At 36.7% G+C, this 14,237-nt stretch overlaps 1 protein-coding gene across 6 annotated transcripts in view; it reads right to left on the minus strand.

Annotated features, from left to right (window-relative positions):
* The window catches only part of chd7 (chromodomain helicase DNA binding protein 7), a 232,204-nt gene that overhangs the window by 107,045 nt on the left and 110,922 nt on the right, over nt 1-14,237 (minus strand). For all 6 annotated transcript variants that reach the window (XM_072254598.1, XM_072254614.1, XM_072254623.1 and 3 more), the window contains 3 exons: nt 7,373-7,492; nt 3,472-3,531; nt 2,658-2,713 (listed from right to left, as the gene is read on the minus strand). In XM_072254598.1, coding sequence (XP_072110699.1) covers nt 2,658-2,713; nt 3,472-3,531; nt 7,373-7,492 — 236 coding nt within the window. The remainder of the gene's footprint in view (nt 1-2,657; nt 2,714-3,471; nt 3,532-7,372; nt 7,493-14,237) is intronic.

A 14,237-nucleotide genomic window follows, 5' to 3' on the forward strand; every position in this document is an offset into this window, starting at 1 on the left:
TGTCAGACCTGAACATTGTCAAATTTCAGATTCCAGCATCTTAGGTATTTTGCATTGTGAAATTCAACGGTTAATTTGACTGAGGAAAATGCAAAAACATCTTTTGCAGAAATAATTCTATTTGTTTTTGCTCATAAATCTATGTGGACAAAGCAAAATCAGGCCTGACCGACTAAATGGCAAAGTACTGAGTAAAATAACTATTCTTTTGTAAGAGACATGCAGATCAAAGTCTAGATTTAATTTTAGATCTGAGCAGAGACTCAATTGAAAGGTATAATTCTACAATGCCCCTTGATAAGTTGCCCCATGGCCAGTCGTTGGTAGTAGTTATTCCCAACTCAAGAAATAGATGAGTATCAATCAGCTGGTCTGCAAAGAAGTCAGTCCATACAAATGTCACAATACAAATGACATACTGCCCTCAACTAATGTTTATATATTTAGTGCACATAATAAAATCAGATAATTTTGGAAACATCAATGCAATAAGAAACAGTTAACAGTTCAAGTGGAAGAAACTTTGTTAGAAATCAGGCTCTTCAACCAGAAATATTAACAGTTTCTCTTTCCACAGATGCAGGTTGACCGGTTGACTATCCCCAACATTTTGTCAATTTCAGATTTTCAGTAGCTGAATTTTTAAAAAAATTTCATTTAGTACAGACATCAACTATACAAATGCACTGGTCTTCCTCATTTTATAGCACTGCCAACGAGTAGTTTTAATAAAGACATAGAAAGCTCTGGACTACAAACAGTCAAGAGTATAAATTATGTAGAACTTGTGGATTCAGTGTCATATGAAACAAAAACAAACCACTACACTTAAAGTGCACTATAGATTGCCAGTCTCTTGGCTTCTCAGAGTATAGGAAATCACTTACTTCAAAATAACTTTTTTTTAAACACTCCATGCAATACCATTTTGACATAAAATCCTGAAGGGTAGGGCGGAAAGCCAACAACTTCAAATAATTTGGGAAGGGTAAGGCTGTACATCATGCATATCACCATAGATATATTTGGAAGTTTTACCCGTACTCACTGATGTATGAATTAAAAAAAAGAGAATCTATTATGCATTGTAGGGATCAATAAGTTCCACAATAACATGCATATTTGTATTGGTGCATTTATAAATTACAGGTGCAAATGGCAAATGATGATATTTGCACAATTCTGTACCTGTTGACATCTTAAACCTTTTCATTCTGAACTAGGATGTAATCATCATGTTACAAATCAGTGGTAAAAACATTGAATGAATATCTTTGTGGAAAGTATAGTCAAATAGTAAATCTATTTTTATCATATGCAGAATAGAGAGATGCTGGACATCTACTTTCAATTCATGGCAACCGTTGTAGAGGAATTTAAATTCTTCAGTGTTATAATTTCAGAGGATCTGTTCTGGGTGCAGCATGCAACTGCCATTTCGAAGGAAGCACAACAGCACCTCTACTTTCTCAGAAGCTTGCGAAGGTTTGGCATGTCATCTAAAACTTTGACCGACTTCTATAGATGTGTAGTAGAAACTATATTGACTGGTTCATCATGGCCTGGTATAGAAACACCAATCCCTTTGTACAGAAAAGCCTACAAAAAGTATTGGACACAACCCAGTCCATCATAGGTAAAGGCAGCTCATCACTGAACACATCTACACAGAGCATTGTCACTGGAAAGCAGCATTCATTATCAGGGACCCCTACTGCCCAGGTCAAGCTCTCTTCTTGCTGCTGCCATCAGGGAGGTGGTACTGGAGCCTCAAGACCCACACCACCAGGATCAAGAACAGTTATTACCCCTCAATAATCAGGCTCTTGAACGAGACGGTATACATCAGTTGCCCTATCACTGAGCTGTTCCCACAACCTAGAAACTCACTTTCAAGGACTCATCTCATGCTCTTGATATTTATTGCTTATTTACTTTTTTTTCCTTTTTGTATTTGCACAATCTGTCTTTTGTACATTGGTTGTTTGTCCATCTGGTTGGTGCAGTCTTTCATTGATTCTGTCATGGTTATTGGTTTTATTGAGCACGTCTGCAAAAAAATGTCATGGTTGTATATGGTGGCATATATGCACTTTGATAATAAATTTACTTTGAACTTTGAAGTTCATTCTTTTCTTAACTCTTGTCAGATGGTCTATTACATTTTATATTATTAAAGTTTGTTGGAATGTTACACCTTTAATATTCCCATTTCTAGTTATCGACAAGATGTTCAATTTTAAAATATTTTAATTCCTTTCACTAATTTAATTTGTCTCCCTTCTGCTTGACAATTAGCTTGCTACTGAAGCTTTATTTTTTAATCTGTTGCTACTTGTTTATTTCCTGCATTTTCATTAGTCTACTTCCTTCCTGTTTATTTGCAATTCTTTAACCTGTTAATGAAAATTATATAGCAGATAACTGGGCAAGACTCAGAAATACAAAATGTGCAGTTCCTTAGTAAAAAGACAAAGGCTTTGACGACAATGTTGAAAGGAACACTAATTGAGAAAGAGGGCACTTTATTTTCCATTTAGTGCCTTTCAAAATCTATGCAGGGCAGTAGTAACCCTCATGGGTATCAAAGTAAATAATTTATAATCTTTCTGCTGCAGTTCAATCCAGTTTTAAAATGAATCCACCAACATACTTACTAGTTTTTGTATTTAACAAATAGTTCTTCTACTTCAACTTCTTCTCCAGACTCGGTCTGAAATCACAAGCACATTTTAGAACCCAATGTCAACACAAACCATTTGTCATTTAAGTCTCCAGACACTTCACCACCATGAAGTGGTTAGGGACGCAGTTGTAATGTACTTAAGTAGAATTAGAAAGAAAAGAACACCAAAAGTTTCCTTTGGCGGAGATTACTTTTTCCCCTGCAATACCCTGAAAAAAAGCTATCAATTCCAACTACTCTGCTTACTGTGTCAACCAACTCATGAATCATTTTATCTCCTCCTTAACCACCAGCTACTCCATTCACAATAACCTGACCTCGACCTGGCTTCCTGCCAAACCCACAGTGTTAAGCAGATGCCAAATGTACCATTTCCTGAGGCAGCAGCCAGTTTACAGCTGCACTACTGGAAGCCACAAGTATTATTGTTGGCAATCTTGAAAACTAATCTCAAAATGTGTTGGAATTTAAAATAGAGCCCCTACCAAGGAAAATTTATAACTCAAACAGAATTATGTATTCTTTGCAGAATAAGTACATTTCACACTGATCATTTTCCAGTTCAGGGCCAACCATTCAAATACTAAATTGCAGTCAATCCACATAATCAACAGCCGCCAAAGGATTTTAATATGCTCAAATTCTATATTGCTACTGTTACATGGCCACCAGCTGTTACTAACAATTCAAATGCCTATAATACAGATTGAAAAGTGAGAATTAGGGAAAGAGCTACATGTCAATTACAACCTAGATACTGCACCCTAAGGCTTTTTAATACTTACTGTTTTTTTCACTATTCGCATACTCATGATCTTCTCAGTAACCGGACCAGTTGACGCATCCTGAAAAGACAAATTTTAATATCAATTGTGCACATCTTTGATGTCCAATCATTTGCTATATTTGCAGGCTCCCTACAAGTAACCTCACAGAAGCATCACCTGAAAAAATTTTAGCTGAATGCACTCCCAGTAAACAGATATCAAATAGATATAGGGCAAGGACAATTAAAATTTAGAAAATGGAAACCGAAGTGGTGCACTGTTAATTAGGTCAAAGTAAGCTGTTTAATTCCAGACCTTATATTTTGCACACATTAGTGATTTAAAACCAGTAATATTTATCATAATGCCAATTTGTTTCACTTGTTAGCTCTAGACAGATGGTTCACTTGCAAAATTTGCATATTGCAGTAGTTCTTTAAGGAAGTGGTTTGCAAACAAAATATCTTGTAAACTTGCTTAGCAATACTCCAAGACAAAGTAACAATTTCAAGAGAACTTTTAATGAATTTACTATAGGTGTTGTACTTACTGCATGGGATTTTAAAAGCACAGGAATTAAGACATACACAATGCAAAGAAATCTCAACAGTGCATTGAGAAACTGCCATGGACAATTATATTCTAAAATATTCAGTGGTTTTGCTAATATTATTTTAATATCACACTTCCGAAATTTCAGTAAGCAGTTAAGACTAAAAGATAAACCAAACATAGCACAATTGCATTGCATTAATTAGCTACAGATTTCAGCTCCTTTCCAAAGTAAACAGTGCTGTGAAGTATGCTCATGTGAGCAGGAAATTACAGGCCAAGCCCTTGACCAGCAACAAAAGATCAAACATTCATTCCACTTTGTTTACAGAAATCTTAGTTGCAACATTTTCATATTTTTCTTTAGAGCCAGTAACAAAAAAGCACAATAGGGTTTGGGAAAGTTGGTCAGAAAGAGTGAAACTGAGGTTTGACACAGCTCTATCAATATACCAATGAGGCATCTCCAGGATTTGACAGAAAAACAGCCTACCAATGGCATTATAAATTTAGTATTTTTTCCTAATTCCAATTTGAAATTACAGTTAAGATAAACCTGATGCAAACAGAAATAGCAGAGGCATTAAAAAAAAGCCCTCAAAAGATGACAAAACAAAATAAAGTTGCATTAGCACCTTTCCCAATCTTCAACTATTTCAAAAACCCTCTAAGGGTTATCATATGTTAAGCATATTGCCAGCACTTGTATTTGTATGCACTCTACACCTGTAGCACAGAGATTCTCTATCAATCTTCGCACACTGTATCACAAACCCCTCAAATGATATTGGTTAATGGGAAGACTACAAAGATATGGACCACTCTTAGAAAAGGTAAATATCACTTATAAAATTTATAGGGTCTTCAATGCACCTGCACAGCATTTAGTCAAGTGAGGCAAAGTATATATGAAGATAAAAAACACCAGATTTAGACGCTTGAATTAGTGCCCTATTATATGCTTTTGAGATCGGAACTATCTACAGCAGGCACCTAAAAGCATTTAAACATTACTATCAATGCATCTCTAAAATCCTGTAAACTCACTGGAAAAGTAAGCACATTCTCACTCAGAATAAGTTTTAAAAGACTGGACGGTTTAAAAAGGAAAAAAAGAAAATTAAGCAGAAGTCTTAGGTTACGAAAGAAAATGTGGTATAGAGACAGGAAAAGAGAAGACATGCCCATTTTAAGTGCCATTACAGGAGATCCACCTGTTGACATTCGACATTCACATTGACATTCGAACATCTGTAATTATTCAAGTTTTATTTCTAAATAGATAAATTGTGTGCTTAAATTGTTAATTTAAATGCAGTATTTGTAACTCCAATTACAAGGTTGACATTAGCTAAAACATGTACAGCTAACAGCAATGTAATCCCAGGAATTTTTTTTGTACTTTCAAATGCTGGCCACCAAGTGTCACTATGGAGTACCATTTACCTGTCTCAATCAGTGGCCATGTTGTAGATATACAAACCAAATAACTAATTGTTTCCAGCCCTTGATAGACCCTCCTTCTTCCCTCTGCCGCAGATTTCAATAGGGCTATAGGAGCTGCTTGACCACATTTATCCTTAAACAGATGGTTGGCCAACCATACACCTTCCCACAGATTCCTGACATACCCTAACCCTTGCATTCACCTGAAGTAATCAACTCTGACCTTCACCTTCGTACCCACCCATGTGATGAAGAGACAGAATATGGAAGATATCCTTTATCACATCCTTTCTTCCTGTATTCTTTTTTGAACATCTCCCTTTCCTTCACATTAGCAGCCATCACTTCCTTCCCTCTCCTGCCTTTATTTCAATTCTTCCCTAATCCAAAGATCTCATCTCCGAACTCTATATGTGCAATTCAAAGATAATTTATTTTAAGTGTTAATTAAGAATCATTCAACCAAGTTTAATACTAATTTCAAAATTTTAGATCTGTATATTCTCACTGAGGTCTACATTAATTTCTTATAGTAGCAACAAAACCTGGCAAGAGATGACTTCTTGCTTCAATGCAAAATTTAGCTCTAGATAAGAAAATACCACTTGATGACAAAGGGATGTTATTGAAAGGGCACATTTAAAAGTATTAAAATCTTTACATAACTTTAGTATACAAGTAACATTATAACTTGATGGGGGTGTTCCCAGATTATTAATCCTTTTAAAAGAAAACTTTCAACCAAAAAGGTTTGAGAACCAACTGCATATTGGTCCAGTTTTCTCAGATCAAATCCTGGATGACTTACTGCACCCTCAGGTAGTACTTTTAAGTCAACTAAACTCTTTTAAGAAACACTAGCTGGAAGTGAGTTTACCACTCATCATGCATGGTGAAAACATTAAGATCACGCCTAATTCTTCACCTTAGCATTTCCTTCCTGCATTAATTCTATCCAAAATATCTAAAAATTTGTTAACTCATTCAATATATGTAGAAATTGAGGATCCAGATGTTTCATGGATACCAAACTCTTGTTTCTCTATCACAAATATAGATCCTATTTAAAAAGGCATTACCATATTTACATTCAATATTTACAGAATGTACATAAAAATTATAACAGTCAATCCTGTCTAAATTGCACCCCAACCCTTATAACACCCAGCAGCCCTGAAGTATATCGCCTTATATAGAGAAAGCAGAGCTGTACACAATATTCCACACACAGCCCCACCAAGGACCAATACAACTGAATATTCTTGTATTCAAATCCTCAATGTTCTTGTACTTATATCCTCTTCCTGATAATGTTAGATCTGGCAAGCTGCCAATTTTTGAGATTGTGTGTATCTGTACGGTGACAAATACTATTTTTTTTAAGCGAATAGAGCAAAAGTCAGGTTAAAATTCTATAGTATATCAAGAGATAGTTTTATTTTTTTTATTCAGCTACAGTGTGGAATAGGCCCTACCAGCCCTTTGAGCCATGCCGTCCAGCAACCCACCAATGTAGCCCTAGCCTAATCATGGGAGAATTTATAATGACCAATTAACCTAACTGTAGGTCTTTGGACTGTGGGAGGAAACCGAGCACCAAGGAACCCACACGCACACGGGAAAGAATATACAAGCTTGCTTACAGAGGGTGCCAGAAAAGAACTCTCGAGCTAACCGCTATGCCACCATGGTGTCGCAATAGTGAAGGCTTTTGGCACACTGGCCTTCATAAGTCAGGTCACTCAATATAAAAGTTGGAAGTTGGAAGTGATTTTAACTCATAAAATGACAACTTTTTCCTCATCAGTTCACTCATGCCAAGATAGAGGAAACTGAAATACACAATTAAACACACAAAAAGCATTTACATTATTAAATCTAAAATTTAAACAGTTAGTGGTTAATTATATAAGATAGATACCTGTTCTGATTGTGAAGTGTTTAATGGAGAATCCTTTCCTGCATCATCATCATCGGATATCTTAAACTCTAAATCCTCTGTATATCGTTTTCTTTTTACTTGTCGACTAGAACGGCGTTTCTGGAAAATATAGCAGATGAAAAAATGTCAAATGTGGAAGATAATTTCAAACTTGCACCAATTGCAAATGGGTAACCTATCTTTTTAAGTTTTTGGTCATATTTGGTGATTGCGTACTGATCTGGTCACTGAATTATAGGAAAGATGTCAACAAAATTGAGAGAGTACAGAGGAGATTTACTAGAATGTTGCCTGGGTTTCACCTCCTAAGTTACAGAGAAAGGTTGAACAAGTTGGGTCTTTATTCTTTGGAGCGTAGAAGGTTGAGGGAGGACTTGATAGAGGTATTTAAAATTATGAGGGGGATAGATAGAGTTGACGTGGATAGGCTTTTTCCATTGAGAGTGGGGGAGATTCAAACAAGAGAACATGAGTTGAGAACTAAAGGGCAAAAGTTTAGGGGTAACATGAGAGGGAACTTCTTTACTCAGAGTGGTAGCTGTGTGGAACGAGCTTCCAGCAGAAGTGGTTGAGACAGGTTCAATGTTGTCATTTAAAGTTAAATTGGATAGATATATGGATGGGAAAGGAATGGAGGGTTATGGGCTGAGTACAGGTCGGTGGGACTAGGTGAGAGTAAGAGTTCGGCACGGACTAGAAGGGCCGAGATGGCCTGTTTCCGTGCTGTAATTGTTATATGGTTATAAATTGTGGGTTTAATTTAGAAATGGTGAATTTTTCATGCATTCTCAACAAAGTAGTTACATGCTTGGTGCAACTATTTACACACAGCAGAAATATACAGTGGCATGCAAAAGTTTGGGCACCCCGATCAAAATTTCTGTTACTGTGAATAGCTAAGCGAGTAAAAGAGACCTGATTTCCAAAAGGCATAAAGTTAAAGATGACACATTTCTTTAATATTTTAAGATTACTTTTTTATTTCCTTCTTTTACAGTTTCAAAATAGCAAAAAAGGAAAAGGGCCCGAAGCAAAAGTTTGGGCACCCTGCATTGTCAGTGATACTTGCCAAATTATCTGTGTCAACGCCCCGTTTGGCAAGTATCACAGCTTGTAAACGCTTTCTGTAGCCAGCTAAGGGTCTTTCAATTCTTGTTTGGAGATTTTCACCCATTCTTCCTTGCAAAAGGCTTCTAGTTCTGTGAGATTCTTGGGTTGTCTTGCATGCACTGCTCTTTTGAGGTCTCTCCACAGATTTTTGATGATGTTTAGGTTGGGGGACTGTGAGGGTCATGGCAAAACTTGTAGCTTGTGCCTCTTGAGGTAGTCCATTGTGAATTTTGAGCTGTGTTTAGGATCATTATACTGTTGTAGAAGCCATCCTCTTTTCATCTTCAGCTTTTTTTTTACAGACGGTGTGATGTTTCCTTCCAGAATTTGCTGGTATTTAATTGATTTCATTCTTCCCTCTACCAGTGAAATGTTCTCCGTGCCACTGGCTGCAACACAAACCCAAAGCATGATCGATCCACCCCCATGCTTAACAGTTGGAGAGGTGTCATTTCATTTTCATGAAATTCTGCACCTTTTTTCTCCAAACATACTTTTGCTTATTGCGGCCAAAAAGTTCTATTTTAACTTCATCAGTCCACAGGACTTGTTTCCAAAACGCATCAGGCTTGTTTAGATGTTCCTTTGCAAACTTCTGACGCTGAATTTTGTGGTGAGGACGCAGGAAAGGTTTTCTTCTGATGACTCTTCCATGAAGGTCACATTTGTGCAGGTGTCACTGCGCAGTAGAACAGTGCACCACCACTCTAGAGTCTGCTAAATCTTCCTGAAGGTCTTTTGCAGTCAAACCAGGGTTTTGATTTGCCTTTCTAGCAATCCTATGAGCAGTTGTCTCTGAAAGTTTTCTTGGTCTTCCAGATCTCAAGTTGACCTTCACCATTCCTGTTAACTGCCATTTCTTAATTACGTTATGAACTGAGGAAACGGCTACCTGAAAACGCTTTGCTATCTTCTAATAGCCTTCTTCTGCTTTGAGTACCATTTATTTTAATTTTCAGAGTGCTAGGCAGCTGCTTAAAGGACCCCATGGCTGCTGATTGTTGGAACAAGGTTTGAGGGGTCAGGGTATTTATAAAGCTTTGAAATTTGCATCACCTAGCCTTTCCTAGCAATGACTGTGAACAAGCCATAGCCCTAACAAGCTAATTAAGGTCTGAGACATTGGTAAAAGTCATCTGAGAGCTCAAATTTCTTGGGGTACCCAAACTTTTGCATGGTGCTCCTTTCCTTTTTTTCTACTCTAAAATTGTACAAAGCAAAAATAATACACTAATCTTGCTTAAAATGTTGAAAAGAATGTTTCATCTTTAACTTTATGACTTTTGGAGATCAATTCATCTTCTACTCACTTAACTATTCACAGTAACAGACACTTTGACTGGGGTGCCCAAACTTTCGCATGCCACTGTATCATGACGCCACTCTGGAACACCTCAACTCATCTGAGTGTTTTGAAAAGTTACTCCTCTTAATGTCTATCAACAAGTTTGAAATGAACAAAACACTCATCATTAACTTTAGTGCACAATCTGGAGGAACTTCTTTACCCAAGTGCTTACGACATGAAACTTGCTACTAGATGCAGCCAAGAACAACGTGTCTACATTAAAAAAGGAAACATGGATAAACATGTTTTAAATGAGATCAGGTAAAGAAACAGGGGACTGATCATTGGTACCAATGTTAACCATGATATTTTTATACTTAGCCGTGAAGAATGGGGTCCATCATCTTCTGTGTATTTATGGGCATAACAATTCAAGTCAAGCAAAAAACTGAAAATCAACACTAATTCATTTCAACTCCTGAAAAAGAAAAGTTTCCATTTATTCCTTACCCATTTCTTTCTCTTTTACATCATTTCCATATAGCTTTAATTTGCCAAAATGACCAACATCCGTATTCTCAGCCAATATAATTTACGGCCATCTACCAGTACATGCATTAGGTGATGTTGAAGCATTCGGTTTCTCCATCCATAAAAAAACTGAGCTTTTAGAAATCATCCTCCATACCAAACTTAATTTAACCAATCTGAATTTATCCCACACACCATGGATGCTGTATGAGCATGACTTTGTCTAGCTACCCATTTCATACCCAAATATGATAGTTCAATAAAGATGCAGCACTTTTTACAGCGCTATAGAAAATATCAAAGATAATTTGAAAGGATACTCATGCCCTGTGAAATCATAACATTCACCACATGCTCGTTCATAATCATTTCTTACAAGACAAGCAAATGCAGTGAATTCCATTTGGGACACAGAACTAGTACAGTTTGGCCCAATTAAACAGCTGCCCAATTAGCTGAAGTTTCATGAAAATAGTTAAAAAGATATAAAAAGGACAAATTACTGTTTAACTGAGTAACGAATCATACACTTAACTGAGAACAAATTAGAACACTACAAAAATTACTACAGTATTATAAAGCTTCAAAGGTTCATTTTATTGTCAAAGTACGTATGTATAATACAACTCTGATATTCATTTCCAGATAGCCATGAAATACAAAAAGAGAACAGCTGTTGTCGAAAGACATCAACTTCCCCCACACCCTGGCACGAAAAAGAGGAACAAAACACATAAACCCCTAAAGCCCCCACTCCCGCCCCCACAGAAAAAAATATCAGTGACAAATCCCCAACACTGTACCCTGCAGAACAAACAGTGACAACAGCATCAAATCCCCAAACTTCTCCCCCCGCAGAAAAAACAGCAATAAAATCCATGACCCCCTCACTCACAGAAATGAACAGAAATAGCATCAAAACCCCCAAACAACCGCCCCTCCCCCACATACAAAAAAACTAACAGATTACCCACCCGCCAATCAGCCACAAGGAAGAAAACACCAAAAAACTGAAGGAGACCAATATAAAGTATGGCTCGATAATCACAAATCTCAGAATATCGAAAACATCTTCCCATTTGAGAACAGCTGCTGCACAAACTCAGTCCTTCTATGAAGAGCACCTGTCATGCCGTCCAAATACCGCTGTCGTCACCACGGTGGCCTCTGTTAGGAGTGATTGCTGACCTCTGCATTCACCTCAATGCTTCAATCTTCCTTGATGCTTGAAATTGAAATATATTATCTGGTCTTTTCCACAAGTCAGCTCTCCGGACACAGCACAGCGCTAGATCATTCAATCAAATTCCAAACTGCATGTCACAGTTTCCGTAACACAATCAAGAAAAAAAGAACAAGCAGAAGATGCAGAAAAAGTGAAATAATTGAAGAGATTGGCCATCTGATGTCGCCTGAGGAATCGCTGTTCACTGGCGCCATCTTGACCAGAAATATAAAACTGTATTAGCTCCTAAGGTACCAGAGGAATTCAACCAGTGTATGCTGCCATGTTCTTTTGATTCACTGTAAATGAACAAAATCAGTATAGGCAGTGCAGATAATGGATTGCGTTCATACAATGCTTTTGATGATTGCATCCTCCAAATCCTTCATAGTTCGTAACTTGAAGTAGTGAAAGCATTTCATTTTCACTCCCAGCTGTTTCTTGCATCTCCAAGTTTAAATGCTCAAAGCCATAGTGAGAAAAACTGTGCTGATGAACGGTCTTGGCCTGAAATGTCGACTGTACCTCTTCCTATACATGCTGCCTGGCTTGCTGCATTCCACCAGCATTTTGTGTGTGTTGTGAGAAAAACAGTTCTGAATTGTCTTACAGCAACAAACAGCAACAAATATCACTGTTTTTTGAGTCTGTTTAAAATCTGTTAGCCCTAAGCATGGTGGAATGTCTAATGGCCACAGAAGCACACAGGACTGATGCTTTCCGTAACACAATCAAAGCTAATTAAAAACTGCTCGGCAACAGTCTCCAGTCCCAATTAAGCGGCATAGAGTCCCAAATAAGGGAAGGGAATTCCAGCTATTTTCGTGTTAAGTTTTTGTTCTTTAAGAGTTGGCCTAAATAAGTGGCCACCCAATAAACTAGAATCCATTATACATTGAACAATGAATATCAAATTTAAGTTGAGTAATATGAATTTGTGCCATAAGTACTTAGTTTAGAAGTTCCTAAGCATTTCTGTCCAGTTCAGAAAAATTTGTTCTGATATCCTTCTCTAATATTTTCCATTCTAATTTCAAAATGCCAGATAAAACTGTATAGCACCCAAGACAAACTAGAGTGAGGTTTGTCTTTGGTTTGCTTACCTTGGCCTTGGTATTGAAGCATGGAAGTAAGTGCATTACAAACTTAATTATGAAAAGGTACTGCAATATAATGGAGAACGTAAAATGAATTCATTAAGTGAACATGGGAAAAGCAGATGTTAGCATGCATTATATCACCCTGAGTGCCTAGACAATCCCTACACATGGAAGAATATAACTATGTTGGATGAATATACTGACAAAATAACAACAAATCCCACAGGTTTTAAAATGAGAGGTTTTCCTGAAGAGGCACTTTCCCTGTTGGTAATAGTAAAAAGTCATAATCAGCATGACTAGGTGGGCAGAGTTTTCTCTGTTTGTACTGAAGACAAGAGAAAATATGAAGAAGAACAGAGATTGAAAGATGAGATTTCGGCTTGAATGCAAAAGCTGCTGGAACTAGGAACTAGAAAGACAAGCAAGTATTGGAAAAGTGAATGAAAAGGGAGACTTATTTTTGTACTAAACATTATGACAGAACAAAAAATGGTTTTAGAATTAAAGAAAAACTGACTTAAATTATAGCCCATGTTATAAAATAGGATAGGATGAAATAAGTGCGATAAACAGATTTGGAAAATAAGAGGAAAACTCAGCTGTTCAGCCAGCATAAAAATCAAAAACAATGACATACATACAAAGAAATCTGTCCATATCCACGTTACCTGAATTCCAATACCACAAGAAAAATGGATTAGAAAGCCAAGGTTTGAAGTTTAAGCCAGGATCTAAAAGATGCTGATAGCTCCTAATTAACTGGTTATTTCGCTTCCAAAATTTCATAGATTCAAAAAAAAAATCTATAAATAAGCAGGTATATGGAGGAAAGGCTTCTTGGCTAAAAGAACTTGGTCCAAGTTTGTTACATTTGCCAAATTTTGTTATTTAACTTGAGGTAACCATGGAAGCATTCATCCAATGCTGGATACTCAATCTTAAAAAGTAAAATTACTTTAGACTGCCCTCAAAAATAAATGCTTAAGCTTTGAAGTTAAATGATTGGTTGAACTCTAGATGTTAACAATGGCTCATTGGAACAAAATTTCCGACATTTCCTAACATTTAAAAAAGCATAGTGGATAACAATGTGCTTTCCTGAAAGGAATGATACAAGGCTTACATTTGGTTGTGGAAATCTTTGCCTGTTTAAAAAAAAAAAGGATAACTTAAATAGGAAACTTAAGTATTGTGTGCTTAGTAAATCCAGAAGTAATCATACCTCCTCTACTCATGATTCAGCATTTAAAGATAGATCCTACAAGCACACAAATGCCATTAGTTGGAAGTCTCAGACCTCCTTGATCAGAAACAAAATATTAAATGTTAGCTATTGGTATCACTTTGATATGTTGCCCAAATTGAACTTCAGCAGTACTTCTTATCCCCAAGATTTCAAGAAATTTCAGTTTCAGTATTTTAAATAACACTGCATCCGATATCAGTTACTGAGGTTCTCCACTTATACCCATTACTGCCAGCAGATAAATGCTTTTACCTGATAAATAATATGCAGACAAAATCTGATGCAATGTAAAGCTGTTCACCAATCTTAATAAAATGTACATCCCACGGAGGATATAAAAT

This window comes from Mobula birostris, chromosome 1, assembly GCF_030028105.1.
Source record: "Mobula birostris isolate sMobBir1 chromosome 1, sMobBir1.hap1, whole genome shotgun sequence".
NCBI lineage: Eukaryota > Metazoa > Chordata > Chondrichthyes > Myliobatiformes > Myliobatidae > Mobula > Mobula birostris.